The sequence below is a fragment of the Strongylocentrotus purpuratus genome, unplaced genomic scaffold (assembly GCF_000002235.5).
Source record: "Strongylocentrotus purpuratus isolate Spur 01 unplaced genomic scaffold, Spur_5.0 spur5_scaffold_14, whole genome shotgun sequence".
Taxonomy (NCBI): Eukaryota; Metazoa; Echinodermata; class Echinoidea; order Camarodonta; family Strongylocentrotidae; genus Strongylocentrotus; species Strongylocentrotus purpuratus.
The window spans coordinates 4,759,667-4,779,007 of record NW_022145599.1 but is presented as its reverse complement, the minus strand read 5'-3'; the positions used below and the strand labels follow the sequence as shown (position 1 = coordinate 4,779,007).

At 39.0% G+C, this 19,341-nt stretch overlaps 1 protein-coding gene across 1 annotated transcript in view; it reads right to left on the bottom strand.

The window, feature by feature from the left end:
* Positions 1-19,341, bottom strand: part of LOC586799 (DNA-dependent protein kinase catalytic subunit) — a 109,049-nt gene that overhangs the window by 35,400 nt on the left and 54,308 nt on the right. Inside the window, exons 44-54 of the mRNA XM_030984017.1 lie at positions 18,816-18,969; positions 9,499-9,677; positions 8,877-9,017; positions 8,295-8,414; positions 7,347-7,484; positions 4,067-4,206; positions 3,431-3,562; positions 2,458-2,566; positions 1,946-2,076; positions 1,339-1,488; positions 492-665 (exon numbers count right to left, since the gene is read on the bottom strand). Of these exons, the coding sequence (XP_030839877.1) occupies positions 492-665; positions 1,339-1,488; positions 1,946-2,076; positions 2,458-2,566; positions 3,431-3,562; positions 4,067-4,206; positions 7,347-7,484; positions 8,295-8,414; positions 8,877-9,017; positions 9,499-9,677; positions 18,816-18,969 (1,568 nt within the window). The remainder of the gene's footprint in view (positions 1-491; positions 666-1,338; positions 1,489-1,945; positions 2,077-2,457; positions 2,567-3,430; positions 3,563-4,066; positions 4,207-7,346; positions 7,485-8,294; positions 8,415-8,876; positions 9,018-9,498; positions 9,678-18,815; positions 18,970-19,341) is intronic.

Below are 19,341 nucleotides of genomic sequence, written 5' to 3'. Positions count from 1 at the left end.
TGTTACTGTTATATATGTCACAAGTTCACGAGCACAAATCGGCAACTTCAATTGCACCTCGCAGTAAAATGAAGGTCCTTCCCCTGGCTTGCTGCCTACGGAGTCAACAATCTTTTTTTTTAAATAGGGTCTTATACACGGAGATTCACAGTATTAAATAATGTTGTTGATTAATGCACAATTTGGCATCAGAATTGAATTGACATTTGAGATCAGTTGCCCCCTTCCCCCTATAATTGAATGAACATATTGTAATGAATAAGAGCTTTTCATACAATTTGACTTTGAAAAGACCTCAATACACAATGCAACATGACCCAAGTTTGCACAACAAATCAAACTGAAGGAGAAAAACAAACAAAAAAGCCATAGAGGATGTTCAATATTGTTTCACAAAAGTTCCTTGCTGCAAAATAACAGAAATCATAGAATTAACAGATATTTTGCGATTACAGAAAGTTTCTGGTCAGACAGTAAGAATTATATGATACCTGTAGTTATCGTAGATCCACATGAGAATGGAATACATTGTATCTCTACAGCTAGGGCTGGGATGAGAAACAAAGTCTTTGACAGCAGGGAGGAGGTAGCGAAGCTCAGACGGTTTGAGTTTCGGAAGCATTCCATCTACCAACTTGAGACTCGTCAACTGGTCAGCCTCATCTCTGAGAGAGAGAGAGAGAAAGAGAGAAGGGCAATAATAACAAAATATAATTGCATATTAATATGCATTCAGAAGAAAGAAAAAAAAACTGGTAGTTGAAAATCATAACAGATTGCAGCAATAGGCTTGACTGGATAACTTGTTTAGCACAAGGCTTATCTGCCACAATCCGATCTATTAGGATCTGTTAAGATACACAGAAATGAATTTCAAACTGTTGCTAAGATATTGAAGTTATATAGAGGTGCCATGGTAGTGTGGTCCGTTCACTTGAATCTGAGTGCACGGTTCAGGGTTCAAATCCCAGCCAGGCACCACACTGAACAATAGTGTCATAAAAAGACAAGTTTCACCCCAGACTCTTTCACAAACACAGTTCACAAGTTAGCTCTACTTCGTTCAATATATCTTAGATTTGATTGAGCTTACCCCTAATTGTGCAGATATTGTAGTGTAACTCATTCGAAGTACATGTCCTCTGGCAAGACATTTACTGTATAATTGTCACACACCACCCAGGTAAAATTTGTAGCCAGTCGAAAGAATTTTTTTTTTGAATGCCTGGGATCAAAATAAGATACTTTGTCAATCACAGCAGAATATACATGCATTTACAGTAGCTGTGCTACGTAAATTTAGATTTATTGTTGTTAAACTCAGCTATCGATTCTTACTTGTGTGTAAGTAGTGCCAGGATGTTCTTGTTCTTCATCTCGATGAAAGCATTGTCGATATGTTCTATCCTGGCTGTGATGATCTGCAGACATTCAGTCTTTGGTTGACCATGGATGGAAGGCAACATGAACAACAACTTGTTCATGAATCTGCAACACGGAAACAACAATTTACATTATGATGAATATGATCGACCTTTCACTTGCCACAAGTGTAAAATTCACAGTTGCTTGTTTGCCACACAAGGCAATCAACACAAAACAAGAGGCATCAATCAACAGGATTGCTTTGTGCGACACAAAGCCTTTGCAAAATTACCTGTTTTAATATTGATTAGCTCAATGACAACCCTTAAAACATTTGTATACTTATGCAAAATACCACAATGCATGAAAGTATTTGTGTCCTGCTCATTTGTGGAATATATATATATTTATAACAAGATTGGTTTACACATGCAGTAAGTGATATTGAAAGATCATAATTGATCAATTTGGAAGTGAAAACAAGTACAATGTGTCTCTCGTTTTAAATCAGAAAGGTGCTGTTGAAATAATATTCTGATTGCTGAAGTTTCGAAAGAAGAAGACGATGTTCTGGACGAACCTATCGGTGAAGACTGGATAATGGAGATGGATCTTATGAAGGCAAGTGATAAAGATGACCTCTTTCCCAGAGCCTAAATGGAGTTGACTCAGCTCCTTGTAGGTTACTTCATGTAGACGACCGTCAGTGATCTAAAGAACATAAGCACCTTGCGATTAAACAAGTCCTCTTGTTCTAAGTCATAATCTATACACGAGTGAAGATTTCTTGATTCATCATTTGAAATAACTACCGGCAACATATATATTTTATTTTAATCGGTATGAATTCTTCTGAAATGCTTTCCTTCAAAGATAGCATAATCTGTCAATAATAACCAGAAAATACCTCAGAAAATGAAGTTAAACAAATCTATCTTTTGAAATATCTCACGTCTAATTCATGATACCTCTTGAACTATCCTTCTCTATCATGAATGTCTTCACATGAACAATTTTGTTGATAATTTGTCAAATGAAATGAAATATATTAAAACAATAACTCATTGACACATTGTATCTCTTTGAGCTGACCTTATCATTCTCAGCCATCTGTTTCATCGCCATGCCGATGACCTCAGCAGCTGCCCCATGAACCGCCTTGTATCTATTGTCAATGTTGGATGCAAGTGCTGAGTAAAACCTAGATAAAGATAAAGTAAAAAGCAGGAAGATATCATGTGAAAACACCATACAGATGTTCGGAAATAAAGTTGTCAGCAAAATTCTTTGTGAGGAAACCCTCTGAAGAAAAAAAGTTAAAATAAAGTTAAACTGTGCAAGGATTAACTCTTCAAGATATTTTTATTACGAAAAAGGATGAACATTTTTCTACAGACCTACTTGGGTGTAAGAATTAAAATAATATGTGATTTCTTTAAACACATTTAACAAATGTGCCATAAACCTGTAGCTCAAATACAGCTTCTATTTTAGCGTTGCTTTTCTCAGATTTTTGGTTAATCAAGAAGAATCTGATAAGGATTCAAGTTGTGTATTATTATCATGAAGTATTTGACACACCTGTGCCTGGGAGGGGAAAAGTAAAATGAATCACTGTAACCCTCAGGTCTCTCCTCCCGGTATAACTGATTGGGGTATGCAAGTGGACCGATACACTTGGGTTTCCTCCTACTCTTATGATAATAATGCGGTGAGTTTTAACATGCAAAGGTGGCGACTCTCTACACGGGGCTCCCACTTAACTCTCTATAACCAAGCCTGCATCTATGAAACAGGGGAGGGGCACGGAAATCTACGCCCCAAGGACAATAACCCCCTGGAAAATGCCTACCCCCCTCCCACCAGGAAATTCACCCTGTTGACAAATCCCCCCCCCCCCCCCTCCGTTCATTAAAGGGGGAGTCTACCATGATAATAAGTTGGTTTGAATAAAAGCAGATTTTTTTTTTTTTTTTTTTTTTGAGGGGGGGGGGGGGGGGGTGATTGTTCTTGGGGGTGATCGTCCAGGGGGTAGGTAATTGTCCTAAAACTGTAAAATCCATACCTGTCTGCATCCACATCACATGTGGGACTAAGAGGATGAAGATTATTAGCTAGGATTACCCCAAGAAGATGAATACCAACAGCGCTGTCTTTCTTGTCAGGTGATCGGTCTTGGAGGCTCTCATAGATCACTCTGAAAAAGTATAACAAATAATGGAATTATAAGTCTTCACCAATCATATGTGCATGTCTATTAAATAGATACAGAATAAACAGTTCCTGGGAGGATGGTGAAGATTTAACTTTTGTTGAAAAAAAAAATGTTCCTTTGAGAAATATTCTATGCCATTCTGTTTTTCCATTCAACTCTTTTTGAGCCTTGCTTGCAGTGAGACAATGTACTCATCCTCCCCCCAAAAAAAAAGTTAAAGAGAGAGAGAGAGAAATGGAAACACAAACAAGTAAGGCTACAGAACTTTAAATTATTGTTGTGCTGATCTAATCTTGAAGTATTGGTACATGTATCTGAGGGGGGCAGTGCATACCATAAGACCTGTCTGTTGCAAAAGTGACAGCCCCTCCCGGTGATTGACAACATCTATCATTGGATAAATACCCAACCCAAACAGTGTCAAATTCCCACTAAAGAACCCAAGCTTATGTCTTCAAGAACACTTAGCCTTCACATAGGACTCACCTGGTAGGTACATCAATGACATCTTTCCAGCATTCTACCAACGTCTTGATGACTTCCAGGTTGTTCTTCATCACTGATTTCCTCTCATGGTAGCTGTTCTTCATCAGGAACCTCAACACTCCACTCGCTAAACGATTGTCCTGGAGAGGGGGGAGAACACCAAGTTTTGTGTAAACTCATCATTTTCATTATCGCTTGGACTATTGACAATGTGGAGGTGTCGCAGTACTTATTTATGATTCAATGTCAGAAGGATATTTATAACTCACTTGTAACTCACTTGATCCAGGATTATTCAGTCTTTAGACTGTTGTTCCTATCCATGGTTTTGTTTGTTTGGGGTTGTCATCATATTTATCTGGGGCATCTTTCCACCATTTCTCAAGTCCAGATTTAAAACGATTCATAGTGGTACTCTCCACAACATCGCCTGGAAGACCATTCCACACATTGATTATTCTCTGGCTGAATGAGTTTTTCCTTAATGTCTTCCAGCATTTTAGCTTGTAAAGCTTAAGTGAGTGACCACGGGTGCGACTGCACTTTGTTCTGCTGAAGAAATGTTCGTGGATATTGTACTTTATATTATTATTGTTATCGAAAAACTGTATACTTACATGAATGCAGAAGAAAATCAAATCAAATCAAATCAAAAATGTCGTTTGGGAAAACATTATTCTCTATTTTCCACACTCCACCCAGGTGAGGTACATGGTGACCCTGCAGGAAAATTTAAAATGCTTCAGCGCTGTAGTGGCAGCCCTTGCTAAAGCCAGGATAATAATAATAGAGCGCTAGGAGTGGCAATGTGCCAGACATGAGCACTATACAAGACTCCACTATTTTCATTATTCTTAGGTGTTGTGGTCTAGTGGATATGTCACTGGACTGTTAATCACATGCTTTGGGTTTCAAGTCCTGCCACGGCACCAATGTCCTTTGCCTAAACATTAATCTATATTTTCCACTCTCTCTACCAGGTAGAAAGATGTTCCTTGACTGATTTCAAGGCCTTACGGCCACTGGGCTAAAGTATGGGTAATAATAGTACTTTCTAGGTGCCTTGAGCGTCCCCTGGGCTGGATATGCAAGCGTAGTTGTAACTGTGGCTTTTATTAATATCAGTATGTGGTACAGTCAAACCTGCTTTAGTGACCACCTGTCTACAAAGACCACCTGTCTATAACAAGCACATGTATTGTTTCCCTTGAAAATGGTTTCTCATTGAAACATGTACTAAAGGAACCTGCCTACAAAGACCACCTGTCTACAAGGGCCACTTTTTGTGTTTCCCTTGGGTGGTCGCTATAGACAGGTTTGACTGTATTTCATTCAACAGGGATGATTACTGATAACAATCTTCTGTTCTTGTAATACTGTATAAGCTGATATTTTCGCGTACAGATATTTTCGCGAATGACAGGCTAAGAGACATTTTCGCGGGTCGTTGCTTTCGCGAATGACACTTTTGCAGTACTAAGTACTGTACTGTACTTCCGTATTAATTCACTACGCCATGCCTACACGCCATGCTACACATACCATACACAAAGCTATCGGAGACACACCTCCCTGACCAGAGTTAGCTTGTGCGACATGCATACACAAAACATATCGCACAGCATCGCATCGCATCGCACTCGCACTACAAGCACTGCATCAGCACATAGGGCGCTCGTTAATGCCAAAATGGGAAACCCCACTATAGGGAATTCCCGCTAGTGGCGATGACGTAGTTTTGAAAGCACATGTACTAGTACTGTGTGACGTTGCTTACTTGTGCGGCGGGCGTTCAGGCAGTGGAAATTGTTTTGTGTGTCATGTTACGGGTGTTATGCCTGAGAGTGTGTGTTTGTGGATGTTGTTTACTTGTGGTGGTAGATTTATTTTGAAACGATGAAGTCCGTAGGTCCAAACAATCATAGATTCAGTGAGTTGTTTCTCTCCCTTTGCCCATAAATGTTCTCATTGTTTATGACTCGTTTACTTGCTAGATTTGATTGCAAATGGTAGATCGATTTATACTCATAACGGCACTAAGAATGAAAAATAATACCAACCATTAACCATCTTTTCAGTCATTGACTTGTTTTTATTAACAGTACTAATAATAGTTTGATTATTACTTTTCATGATAATTTAGGGAGTTATAGTACTCTAAAGTCATTCTCTTCAATTTTCTTTATTCATTCCTTTCGATTTATTTTCTCTTAATCTAATAACTTTGCATTACTGTACTGGTACTTACCGTACCGGCAAATAGAGCGAGAAGGCTGATCGATTTTAAGATAGGGGTGCGAGCGTAATGCATGGTGATTAAAATACCAAGTTGACAACGGTTACAGAAGAGTAAGAGACGTTTGAAAAATGATAACTTCCCCACTTGCTGTCGCGGAAACTGGAATCACCGAGTGAGTGTTGCAAGCTGTGCAAATGCAACCGCTGCTACACAATAAGCTGAGTGAGTGTGGGCGCGGCATGTACATGTTTGTAGTAGTGGCAGTGGCTAGGCAAATGGCGCTGGCGATCGAGAGGATAATATTACGCTGATATTTTCGCGCTCAGGAATGATGAGGTGGTAATACTTTTGCGTGTTGATAATTTCGCGATAATTTGCAATTCGCGAAAATTCGCGAAAATAAAACCCTCGCGAAAATAACAGCTTATACAGTATCAGGTATCACATTATGACGTAACATGTGAATCCTAAGAGCTTTGGAAAGAAAGGAAGAAAAGAATTAAAGGGACTTGGTAACATTGTTCAGATGAGAGATAGTGGTGCTAAGGAAGTGACTTCAATGCTAGATGTACAATTAAAGAAAATCTGAAAATTTGAGTGAAAACGGACCATTATTCATGGTACAAATCGGGAAAAACTGATCTGATCAATTCCTTAATTCTCCAAACTATATTATTACAATTTAATTACATTTTAGGTGAATGGAAATCGTCACAAAGCAATAAAATGGCTCTACATTCCATTCCAGACATTTAAGTGTTGACAGATTTTTTATAGCCTGTTTTATGTCTTTTTTTCATGGAAAAATGGTTGGGAAATTCAAAAATGGTTGGGAGAATTTACTGTTAATCACTGTTAGAGGATGTCATACATCGACTCCTTCAAAGAAAACCATAGATATCTTCGTGGTTTGAGAATTTTTTGCATGTCAGAGGGTTAGTACAGTAGAAGGAATATAGTAAGTAACATTTTATACAAAAATTAAGCAATTTTTTCATCAACCTTCAACAATGTTACCAAGTCACTTTAAGAGAGCTTTACCTCTGGAACAGCTAGAGTGGACCAGTCTAACATGACCAGCATGATGTCCAGTACCATGTAATTGATCCCACCTTGCTGACCTCCGGCCAAGAACTGCATCAATGGAGACAGCCAAAACCTGGCGTACGGCTGGAACACCTTTCAAGTGGAAACAAAACAAATGAAAGAATGGGACACAGGAGAAGATGGTGAACAAACAAAAGTCATTCACATGCATGATGTGCAGAACCTGAGGTAGTCATACCTTAATTGTCATCAAAATGAAAGTGAAGAATTATTTATCTAGGATGCATGTATGATTGAAAATTTTCGAGAGGGAAAATAAAAAATTCTGACTTTTTTTAAAGTACAGAGCAAATGAGTGGAATTAATGTGCAAAAATCTCTTCTATGGCAAGGCAGTAGAGCAGATGTCTGTGAATCCTGTTTGGCATTAGAACGTACATTCATCTGCCAAGATGCAGAAAGGCATCGTTTCAAATCCTTAAACAGAGTAAACATCCTACTGGCTCTCAACAAATGATACATCAAATAGTACTGTTACACCAGAATATTTGCAAACTTGCATGTGGTTTAGACTTGCAAAGTTTCATGCTGCAACTTAATTCAATCACATCTGACAAGGCACTTTTTTTTTGGCGATTCATAACAGTTTCTAGCTTTGAAAATAGCTGTTGTCTATAAATTCATGAAAGTTAAATACTGCATACTTTTCTGGCTTAAAACAACATATAGTGATAATCTTTGGTAATTAAAAAGAACATTCCTAAAGCTATCCCAAAGGCCTGGGACCCGTTTCACAAAGCCTTTTTTCAATGACAAATGACAAAAATCAGTGACAAATCTAGCAACAACTAATCAGAAGCAAGGATTTCAATAGCTTATAACAACAACTGTCATTGTCACTGATGACAAGTTTTGTGAAACGGGACCCTGGTTTGCTTCTTACATCTTGTGCATTGATGACCAGTCTGACGATGAAGAGTTTGATGTTATGTTCCGTAGATTGTGATGAGAGCTTCTTCTGAAGACCAGACATCCATTGAGGCATCTCTTCTGCTTTGGTTGCCTAGGAGATTAAAAAAACACATAAATAGTCACTTTACTGTACATGATGCAGAATTGTCACAAGGTCAATTCCAAGCTAATGGTATGACATTTCTAGACAGACATTTCAATAAAAAGTCTACAAATTAATGATATGACATATTAACAGATATGAGGTTTTTTCCCATTTCAGTTACAGTTGTACTTATAAACCTTTCTAAAATTAATGAAATATTGAATTTCATATTTAAATATTTTATGAGCCAAGACGATGCAAAGAATGATTTCATGAAAGAAGAGGAGTGATCAGTCTAATTCATTTTTGTACATATTTACTAAAGATCCCCCCCCCCCCTCATGAGACCCTTACCTTGGTAATGTCAGGATTAATCTTGTTGTTGGTCATGTGTTTGAGCACACCTGTCATAGCTGCCATACATTCATGCTGATTCCCCCCTCCCCCTCCCCCTCATGAGACCCTTACCTTGGTAATGTCAGGATTAATCTTGTTGTTTGTCATGTGTTTGAGCACGCCTGTCATAGCTGCCATGCATTCATGCTGATTCAACGCATCCTCCTCCATCTCCAAGTACTCGCCACCGGGAGAGAAGACTGGCTTAGAGTCCTATAAAATTGCAGATAACATGTGGCAGACATTAATATATATCTAATGTTTATGAAGGAAATAGAATGAATCATAACTACTTCATCTTATATATTTGTCAATGAACCCTTTTCCATACTACTTTCGCTGTATTTGCAATCATATTCATAGTCCTTTTGATTCATTTTACACTCTATTTCCTTCTCCTTCTTTCTTTTATCCACTGTTCCTTCTATCATATTTTCTGGTATCGTTCAACTATCTCATGCGGTAAGGCATCCTTAATAAAATCTGTAAAGAGCTTAAAAAAGGTATTTTGTATTAATCCGGATCTATTATTATTATCTATCAATAGCCTAATGTTGTGTTATTAAAAATCTCCAATACATAACTGCAAAATCCCTACTGCCATATCTCTACTGCCATATTTATTCAGTTTTTTTGTTCATTAACCAACATCTTTCAGGAATCACCATTTTTAATTCTTTCTGATATCTCTCACCTGTCTGCTAGCCATTGATCCTGGTCGCTGGCTGCCCTGGCTTCCCTGGCTACCCCCATCTCTCTGACTCTCCATGGAGCTACCAAAATGTCTCACACTGCTGGAGAAGTCAAACTGATTTACATCTTCACTCAGGCTACTGTCAGATAGATACTGAGACGATAGGTAGTGGGCTGGGCCTAACAAATTCAACACAAACACAAAATCATCTCAGGTAAAACACCATGTACCAGCATTGAAGTATTCTTCTGGATTTCCTTGTCTGTCATAAGCTTTACGGTAATAATACCAACTGTTTCTTATAAAGAGCTTTACCAGTTACAACAGACTAAAGTACTTACAGTATCACTATAACCAGGGCTTGCCCTTAACTTTTTTTTGAGGTGGCCAGCAGGGCCACTTGGGTAGGAGATCTGGGTGGCCAAATGGATTTTCAGGTGGCCCCACTTTTATGTGTTATTAAATAATGCAAATGTTTAATAAAAAAATGCATAAATTATACGTGTTAAAAGCAGCATGAGCTGCATTTAATAATGAAAGGTGAGTGACTCTTTAAACTCTCATTCCAAATCCTCTCTCTTTGTTTCTATACTTCTGTCTCAACTTCACTTCAATGTTTTTCTCCCTTTCTCCTTGACTATCATGCATCACAAGGACCCCCTCCCCCTTAAGTTAGGATTGTACAGGGCACACAAGGCGCCAAACTTCTGCTTTTCTTTGAGCTCCAAGTTCTGTTGGAAGATATAAAATTGATTGTATATTTACTTTAGGCCCGAGTCGAAACGGGTCCCCGCCCGGGCCCCGACCCGTCCCGTCGAGCTGAAACCCGGTTTTTGGTTTTCGGGTTTCGGGTTTTTCAAAATTAAATTTCACACTGATATTTTGAAATATAGAATTAAAAATATGGAATTCACAAACTTATATTTCAATATAATCAAATAAATATGCTTTAGAAATAAATGGATATTGTTTCAGTTGACGGTAGGTGTTTTTATCGCTCTAAAATTGAGGCTGCAAGAAAGGAATCACGCTTCGTGGTACCGATCGAGTGCGTTCAGAAACGGAAGTGGAAATATAGATCTATGACCCACTGAAGACAGAGCAAGAAAATGCCACACACAAGACTAAAATATTGATCAGACTATTGCAATTAAATCGTAATACTAAAGGCATTAATTTAATTGTCAAAATATATCCACAACATAATGGTTTACCCTTGATAGTTTGATGAAGGAAAATAAATTAGAGCTCTTGAAATAACATCGAAGTGCCTTTCGTTCGTTCTAAAAAATGCGTGTATAACGGCAAGCAGAAGTTACGAGTCAAGCTTGATATGCACGTTTACATCCCTACACCGTCATCCGACCTGATCGGAACAATTAATAAGCATTAAACCAATTAAAAAACATCACGTAAGACTTTAAGGGACTCCAATTCAACAAAATTACCGTAAAATAATTATTTGCTTTGACAAATAATACTATAGATATTCATAATATCTTACAGAAATAATGATATTTCCAGAGCTGCCAACCTCTGAAACCAAAATCAGTAATCTGAAAGCTAAAAATCAGTAATTTTGGATGGAAATCAGTAATTTCAAGCGCGGCGCTTTCAACATCAAGAAGACTGCATTTGCACGTACATTGTAGAGCTGCACACAACACCACAACACAAACTACTAGTACCATGGTAATAGCATCACTCTGAATGACAGGACTTGAAGTAAAAACAAGAACATTCTGTTTATAACATCATTTTAAGTGCTATAAAAAAAACAATGGTTATTAGAGGATTGATGTATCATTACCCTGTTTCACTTACGTGTGTATATTCACTTCAGGTTTTTACAATTAACATAGAGGCTCTACAAACATAATGGAACAACTCTTACCTAAGTAACATAACTGTCCAGTCACACTGTATGCTTGCTTGCTTGCTTTCTCACTGTTTGCAGAAACACAATGCAGCTCCCTTACATTTGGTTAAGAGTTTATCACTGAATTGCATGTCATAATATGTGCAAATCATAAATGTCCAGTCACACTGTAGCTTGCTTGTTTGCAGAAACACATTGCAGAAACACATTGCAGCTCCCTTACATTTGGTTAAGAGTTTATCACTGAATTGCATGTAATAATATGTGCAAATCATAAATGTCCAGTCACACTGTAGCTTGCTTGTTTGCAGAAACACATTGCAGCTCCCTTACATTTGGTTATAATAGTTTATCACTGTTTGCAGAAAGCCATTGCAGCTCCCTTACATTTGGTTAGCAGTTGATCGCTGAATTTCATGTCATGACAGTTTTGTCCTTTGGACTGGCATGTTGCCTTCTGAGTGAGAACATCACTCAATGTTGCAGTACTCAAACTGGCCCTAAACTCGGTCTTGTTCTTCCTCACCAAGCTGAACAGCCTCTCATCTGAAGCATTACTGTGTGATATCGAAAGAATCAGCATCATGACTTGCACTAGATGAGCATAGCAAAACTGCCCACTGGTGGGATCTTTGAGCTGAGATACTGCCACCCATGCCAAGTCTGCTTTTGAAGCATCAATCTTGTCCACGGAAGGATCACTCTGGTAGGAGGCATATTCCAGTTCAAGTGTGTCAATATCATCTTCCATGAAGTGGAATCTCCGAACAAAATACTCCACTGACACAAAGGGCGTTTCCTGTCGCCTTTCAAGATTGGCCACTCTAGCATGCATGAGAAGTGGATCCTTCAACGGAAATTTGCTCAGAACATAGTTGCAGACTGATATATAGTACTGTCTCACGGATGAGAAGAACTTCCTCTTCTGGCCATCACTGAAGTTTCCGCTTTGAAGCAACTCTCTCACTTTAGAACCAATCACCAAGTCGTTGTCTTCACGCTGATTGTCATTTGTTTTGTAGTCACACTCTTGAGACGATGCCATCAGCACTTTAGGCTTAACAAATCTTGTCAAAACATTTTGAAGAAAGGCCTGAAGTCTATCAAGTAGAACATGAATCTTGGGTGATTCTTCTTGGAGCTCTAAATTCAGTACAGTGAACAAAGGAATGTTGTGCTGGAGAAATTCTCATCATTTGTCAGTTTGTCATAGATAGCAGCTGCCTTAGACGTTGCTGGGACTTCTTGGGAGGTCTTGCTCACAGCATGCTCTGTGCCTGCAAACACCTGACCTGTCTTCTGTGATGATGGAGCCCAACTTGATCTTGGGGGTGGCATTTTCACCTTTCCTGATCCAACTTTGGTTCCTTTAGGGAGGTCTTTTTTGGTCACATCACTGGCTTTCTTCCCAATAGAAGAAGTAGAGGGAAATGCAGATGTACTTGGAGCTGTACCATGAGAAGACAAAGTTTTTGTGACCACAGGGGAACTTTTACTCGTTGATGCCTTTGACACAGATGCAGGAGTTGTGCTTGATTTTCCCAATGCAGGCTTTGAGCTTGAAGTTTTGGCAATATGGGGAATTATATAGCCAGAGCTCTTCTTCTGGGATGGTTGATGGACTTGATGGCTACTAGAAGGTTTTAGCCGTTTCCCTCTATTCTGATGTGAGTCTTCAATCTTTCTCTTTGTTCCAGATGATGATTCAGAACTTGTGCTTGCCTTTCCAGACACAGGCTTAGAACTGGTCACAGAAACTTTGGCATTTCCAGTGTTCTTTTTCTGGGGTTGGGGTTGTGGTTGAACCTTTTAGCTGTAGTCTTCGACTGGACACTCTTCTTCTTTTGCGCAGAAGATGATGAAGTTTCAGATTCACTCCGGAAGAACTCAACCAGAGGAACCCATTGTTCAATAAGTCTGTTCAAGGCCTGCTCCAAGGACAACCACCTGGTACACACATGCTTAAGAATTGCATGTTGCTTGACATCACAGCATGACTGCACTTCATGGAATGCCTTGTGCCTCTTGCTAGATTTCTCTAGGTAGTAGAAGATTGGTATCAGGAGATCAACTGGACTTGATGGAAGTTGCTGGGCCCCTTTCTCAGCTGCTAGGTGAAGCAAATGACATACGCAGCCATTAACATACACTTCAGGATTCTTCTCTCTCACAAAAGCAGCAACCCCGTTGTGCACTCCCATCATTACAGCCGCGTTGTCAGCAGAAAAACATGTAACATTTTTCCATGGAATTTTGTTCTCTGTGAGTGCTTGATCAAGAAGTTGGAAGATATTTTTCCCTGTGGAACTCCCCTTTGTTGTCGCTATTTCTAAGAGAACGGTCACAACATGTTGTGCATCATCATCGAAGTATCTTACAAGTATGGGGTAGAGTTGCTCATCTGCCCCCCTATCGGAGCTCCCATCTGTCGAAATTGAGAAGGGCTTCTCACGTATCTTGCGGATGATGTCCCCTGCAATGTAAAAAGGGAAAACATGTACATTATGACCATCAGGTCAGATAAAATTTGTTGATAAATGTGGATAAGCATATTCACATTCCCTAGTTCATGCATTAGATATCTGTTTTTACTAAGCATTATAACGTGTTCAACATGCACAGGGCAAGGTCTCCCTTACAGAAGTGAGGAATTAACAGATAAAAACTTAATTATATTGATCATTGGTTTTTATGACAGAACAAATTTTTTTTTTTTAATTTAATATACATGTGCATTTCCCATTGAGAACAGATGCATACCACTTGCGTTTAGTGGGGGGGGGGGGGGGGGATATTGTGCACAGTTAAAGCCTATCGGCACAATTGGCAAACATAGTACATATATCAACACCTGTACTGTAGCGACATGATCTAAATCTTGATAATTGACTGCACCAAAAAAAGTCAAAGGGGACATTGTTGTGTAAATTTGAATTTTATTTCTTATAATTTTTTATTAAATGCTTACAATGGGCATGGCGAGAAGGGATACACACAACCATTAAGTAAGCAAGCAATATAAAATTATGTTATTCTGACCTGAGCATTTATTTAACAATAACACAACAATTGTGATAATCATAGTGTCTTTACTTTTAATCTAACTTCAAATTCTACAGACTACAACTAATCTACACACAATAATTTTTTTAGGTTAATAATTGTTATTTCTTTTTGAGACGGAGCCCTGGCTTTCATTCCCATTATGTACTTCACATGTTCAATTTAAAGGGAAATTACTGTCGTGGTCGTGAAATTTAATTGTGGAAGAAACTCTCTGAGTGATTGGGAAAGGTTGATTACACTTCAACTAAGAATTGTTGTATGCTATAAGGTTTTGGAATGACCAAAATAATAAGAAATTAACTCAATTATGATGAGAGTCACATGCACTGCACACAGAAATGCATGTATGGGACTACATTCAACTGTGCGGCCCGCACATTTCAGCTGTTTATTGTCATTATTATTACGACTACATGTACATGTATGAGAACAATTTAAAGAGAAGGTTGAGTTCTGGGAAGAGGTGAAAAATAATTTGTGAGCATTACTCATTCTTATTATGCAAGTGTGGAAGAACATCAGATAAGACATGTTTCCTGAAAAGCATGGCTCTTCAAATGCCTTCATATTCTAAATATGCATGTAACATCGTAAAAATCGGGGGGCCGGCTTTTTACGCCACGTGTTCGTGTAGTCCCATATACATCTTTCTGTGTACAGTGTTTGTAACTTTACCAAGACTTGGCCAAATTTCTTATCATTTTGATGATTCCAGAACCTTGCAATACACACAAATTCTTATATGCTATATGATCAACCTTTTCTGGTCGGTTCCACACCGTTTCTTTCACAATGCGATCGCATGACCAGAACTCAACTTCATCTTTAAGAGCAATCATTGACAGTGGGCCTTTTTATTATAATATTCTTCCTAAATAGCATGCCATGATATTAATCTGGAAGCTCACAATAACTTTTGTCACTTTTCCCACGACAGTAGATTCCCTTTAAATCTAAAATGCAATTTTCAATATTTATTTACCTTTTGTTTCCTGTCCCAAAGTTCTTGCGATTGCTGTAGCCTTGGAGCGACGGCACGCGTATTTACTTGCAATTTTACTGTCATGGAAGGCATTTTTGACAAGTTGTGAAAGGTGGTCTGCTGCTGAAAACGCGATGTTGTGCTCTATCAAAAATTGAGTAAACTTCACTTCGGCGTTCGTGACAGAATTGTCCTTTGCGACGAAAAACTGGGCGATGTCATGACTGCGGGAATTGGAACTTGCCTCCGCCGCTGCAGTCCGGTGCTTCACCGACTTCAGATGTACCTGGATATCGTTCGAACAGCCATGACCAATTCCAAAATCGGATGAGCAATGTGTACAACAGGCACTGTTTGTATTCCTTTTCGACGGAACAATGCATGACCATTTCTTGGTGTAATCACCTGAGAAGGTTTGCAGTTTTTTAGAACGCTTCTTCGATGAAGTTGAAGTCATTTTTCTCCGTCGGTTACTCGAAGTTTGACGCGACCACGGCCGACCTGCTGCACATGCGGTAGTGTAACACTCGGCCAATGCATATTTCGCCCAGATAAATATCGTGCCACTTGTTTCAGCACATCCACCATGCATGCGCTTTCGTATCGGTCAAAACTTTGTGTGTCAGCTCATTCAAAATTTATTCGTGTATCATATTTTGTTATCAACAATGAAAAGGGGTATATGAATAAAATGAAATGAATAAACATGATCCAACAAATAATGTGAAATAAAACACAATGACAATAATTGTTGAATATAAATTCAAGTTTAATCAAGGAAGTACATTCATTTTCCTTATGACAATTATCATCATCATCATCATCATCATCATCATCTTCATCATTAGTCGAGTCGTACTTTTATTATCATAACGATGAGAACCCATCACTAAGGGGAAAAAAATTGTAGACCTGCTATAAACTACACATGGACATGGTACCGTACGGGTTGGTTTGCAAGGTGGCTAAATGGACTTGGGACGAGTTTGCCGTCTCCCCGATATATATTGCATGCTGAAAGCTAGCACACGCAGCCCATATAGGCAGGGCGGTGTGCATATCTTTCGATGGTAGCTACATGTGTGTGCAGTGGTCGTGGCTGAGGCGCGGATGATATTTCCGTGCGCTCAAAAGTTAACCACCGGGCCGAGGCCCGGGAAGTATCGCGATCATTACCGCTAAAACACTCGCATATGCATAATGCATGTGTTAATACATAGGCATGTCCAGAAATCGGGGAATCCGTAATTTTTGAAGGGGTTTCCGTGCTTCCGTAATTGCCGTTGATTTCCGTACCAATTACGGAAAATCCGTACTAGTTGGCAGCTCTGTATTTCATGAGCTACGTTCTCGATATCGAGTTCAGCTAGCCATCATTTTGAAATGAGACGTAGTTGTCATGTATGCAGCGCAGAATGCGGCAGCTCGCAGCTAGAGAGGGAAAAAAAATCACGTAATAGTCACGTGAATATCACGTGATCTCAGGCCCGCGCTTTTTCCTCTCTCTTCTGCATACTGCCCTCTACAGTCTACTGCATGACAACTACGTCTCATTTCAAAATGATGGCTAGCTGAACTCGATATCGAGTACATAGCTCATGAAATATCATTATTTCTGTAAGATATTATGAATATCTATAGTATATTTGTCAAAGCAAATAATTATTTTACGGTAATTTTGTTGAATTGGAGTCCCTTAAAGTCTTCCGTGATGTTTTTTAATTGGTTTAATGCTTATTGTTCCGATCAGGTCGGATGACGGTGTAGGGATGTAAACGTGCATATCAAGCTTGACTCGTAACTTCTGCTTGCCGTTATACACGCATTTTTAGAACGAACGAAAGGCACTTCGATGTTATTTCAAGAGCTTTAATTTATTTTCCTTCATCAAACTATCAAGGGTAAACCATTATGTTGTGGATATATTTTGACAATTAAATTAATGCCTTTAGTATTACGATTTAATTGCAATAGTCTGATCAACATTTTAGTCTTGTGTTTGGCATTTTCTTGCTATGTCTTCAGTGGGTCATAGATCTATTTCCACTTCCGTTTCTGAACGCACCCGATCGGTACCACGAAGCGTGATTCCTTTCTTGCAGCCTCAATTTTAGAGCGATAAAAACACCTACCGTCAACTGAAACGATATCCATTTATTTTTTAAAGCATCTTAATTTAATTCCATTGATTATTTTATTGTTTTGAAAGCAGTAACTGTCTTTTCCGTCGCATTATTAGAACAGCAACTTAGTCTAACTCCCGCCGCTGCATGCACACGATTTTTAGTGTCAGTACACCAATCACAATGCTGGGATTCGCTACCCGCCCGAAATCTCATGCGCAGTTTGTAACTGCGCAACAAAGAGTTGAGAAACGTACTAGCTGTGCTGCAATGCGGATATCGACAGCTGCATGCCCTATACGCGGTAGCATACTATGATAGCGCTACGCCTATGTACCGGCCAGGCCGGGGTGGCGGCGGCGGTGTGTACAGTACCTACGCGACGGCGTGCATCGTTTTTATAAAGTTAGTATGCGAAACGAAACATTTCCTTGTTTGATAGATCCGATTGCGTCGCTTGGAAAAGCTTGGAAAAATAAATGTCGCCTCGGTTTCGGGTAGATCTAAAGGTTAAACAAGTTGTTGATAAATAATTTATATATTACTGTCCAAATATTTGGGTGGCCAGTCGGGCCATCTAGTCGGTGATTTCAGGTGGCCCGACAGCGTTTCAGGTGGCCATTGGCACCGGGCCACCGCTAAATTCGAGCCCTGATAACCCCGGTCACTGGATTTAATTACTATTCTGCAGAATCTGCACATCACAGTGCACATTTTCCACTCCCTGTGGAGCATTCCAGCTAATCGCCTTTCTATGAGCACACACATAATGCTAATCCAATTGCGGTTTGTATTCTACCGGGCACCCATTTAGCACCTGGTTAGAGAGAAGCAATGTTCATAAAATGCACTGCTCAAGGGCATCAGGAGGTAATACAAACTAATCCCTTCTTTGCAGACAAAACATCAAATACAGAAAGGGAGTATACTGTAAAGATCATGCTATGCCATACCATCTTGCTTAAATCTGCTAATCACTTTATGGAACCTTGACAAAAAATCTGACTGGGGTAATCAGAATAAAATTTAGATCTAAAAAAACATCAAACATTTGACTAATTTATTACTGCTATTGGTGCCTTTCACTTCAGGGAACTCTTCCTTTTTTGTGGGAGTACAAAGAAGTCATAGACAATTCATTCATTCCCTACAATAGTAATTTGCTGTAAATCATTCACGACATGCCTGACAACTTCATACTTTGATTTCATTAACTGCTCCAATCTACCAGTTCTACTTCTACTACTACATGAAATCATCAACAAACCTGATACATATCCAGATTCTTCGGGTGTGTTTGTCTCCCTCGCTTGGGTGCGGATGGCCACAAACCTCTTCTTGCGTTCCACTGGTGCATCCATCTCGATGGCAAAGCCGTACTCCTTCTTGGGGTCCACCAGGTTGTCCAGCAGAAATTGACCCTGATCACAAAACATAAAAATACAAATTGATCAAAATGTGTACATCAACAATACTTTTTTTACAAAGGTCGACTTATTGTGAAATTCTTTCCATCTCTCATTAATTTATACCAATATTGTCTTTGCCTACCAAAAAAAAACACCAAAAGACATCTAAAATTCCTTATAACAAACTAATGTGATCCAATATTTATGATAATTGATGGCTGTGTTGTCTCTACTGCCTAAAAACTCATTTTTCCATCTGCTCCTGTAAATGAGCATATTAAGAAAATACTCTTTAATAATGACACTATCTTGGTTTTATCATATATATCCCTTACACTCACATCAGCAAATCTGAAAGTGTACTAATCACAGCTACAATATATA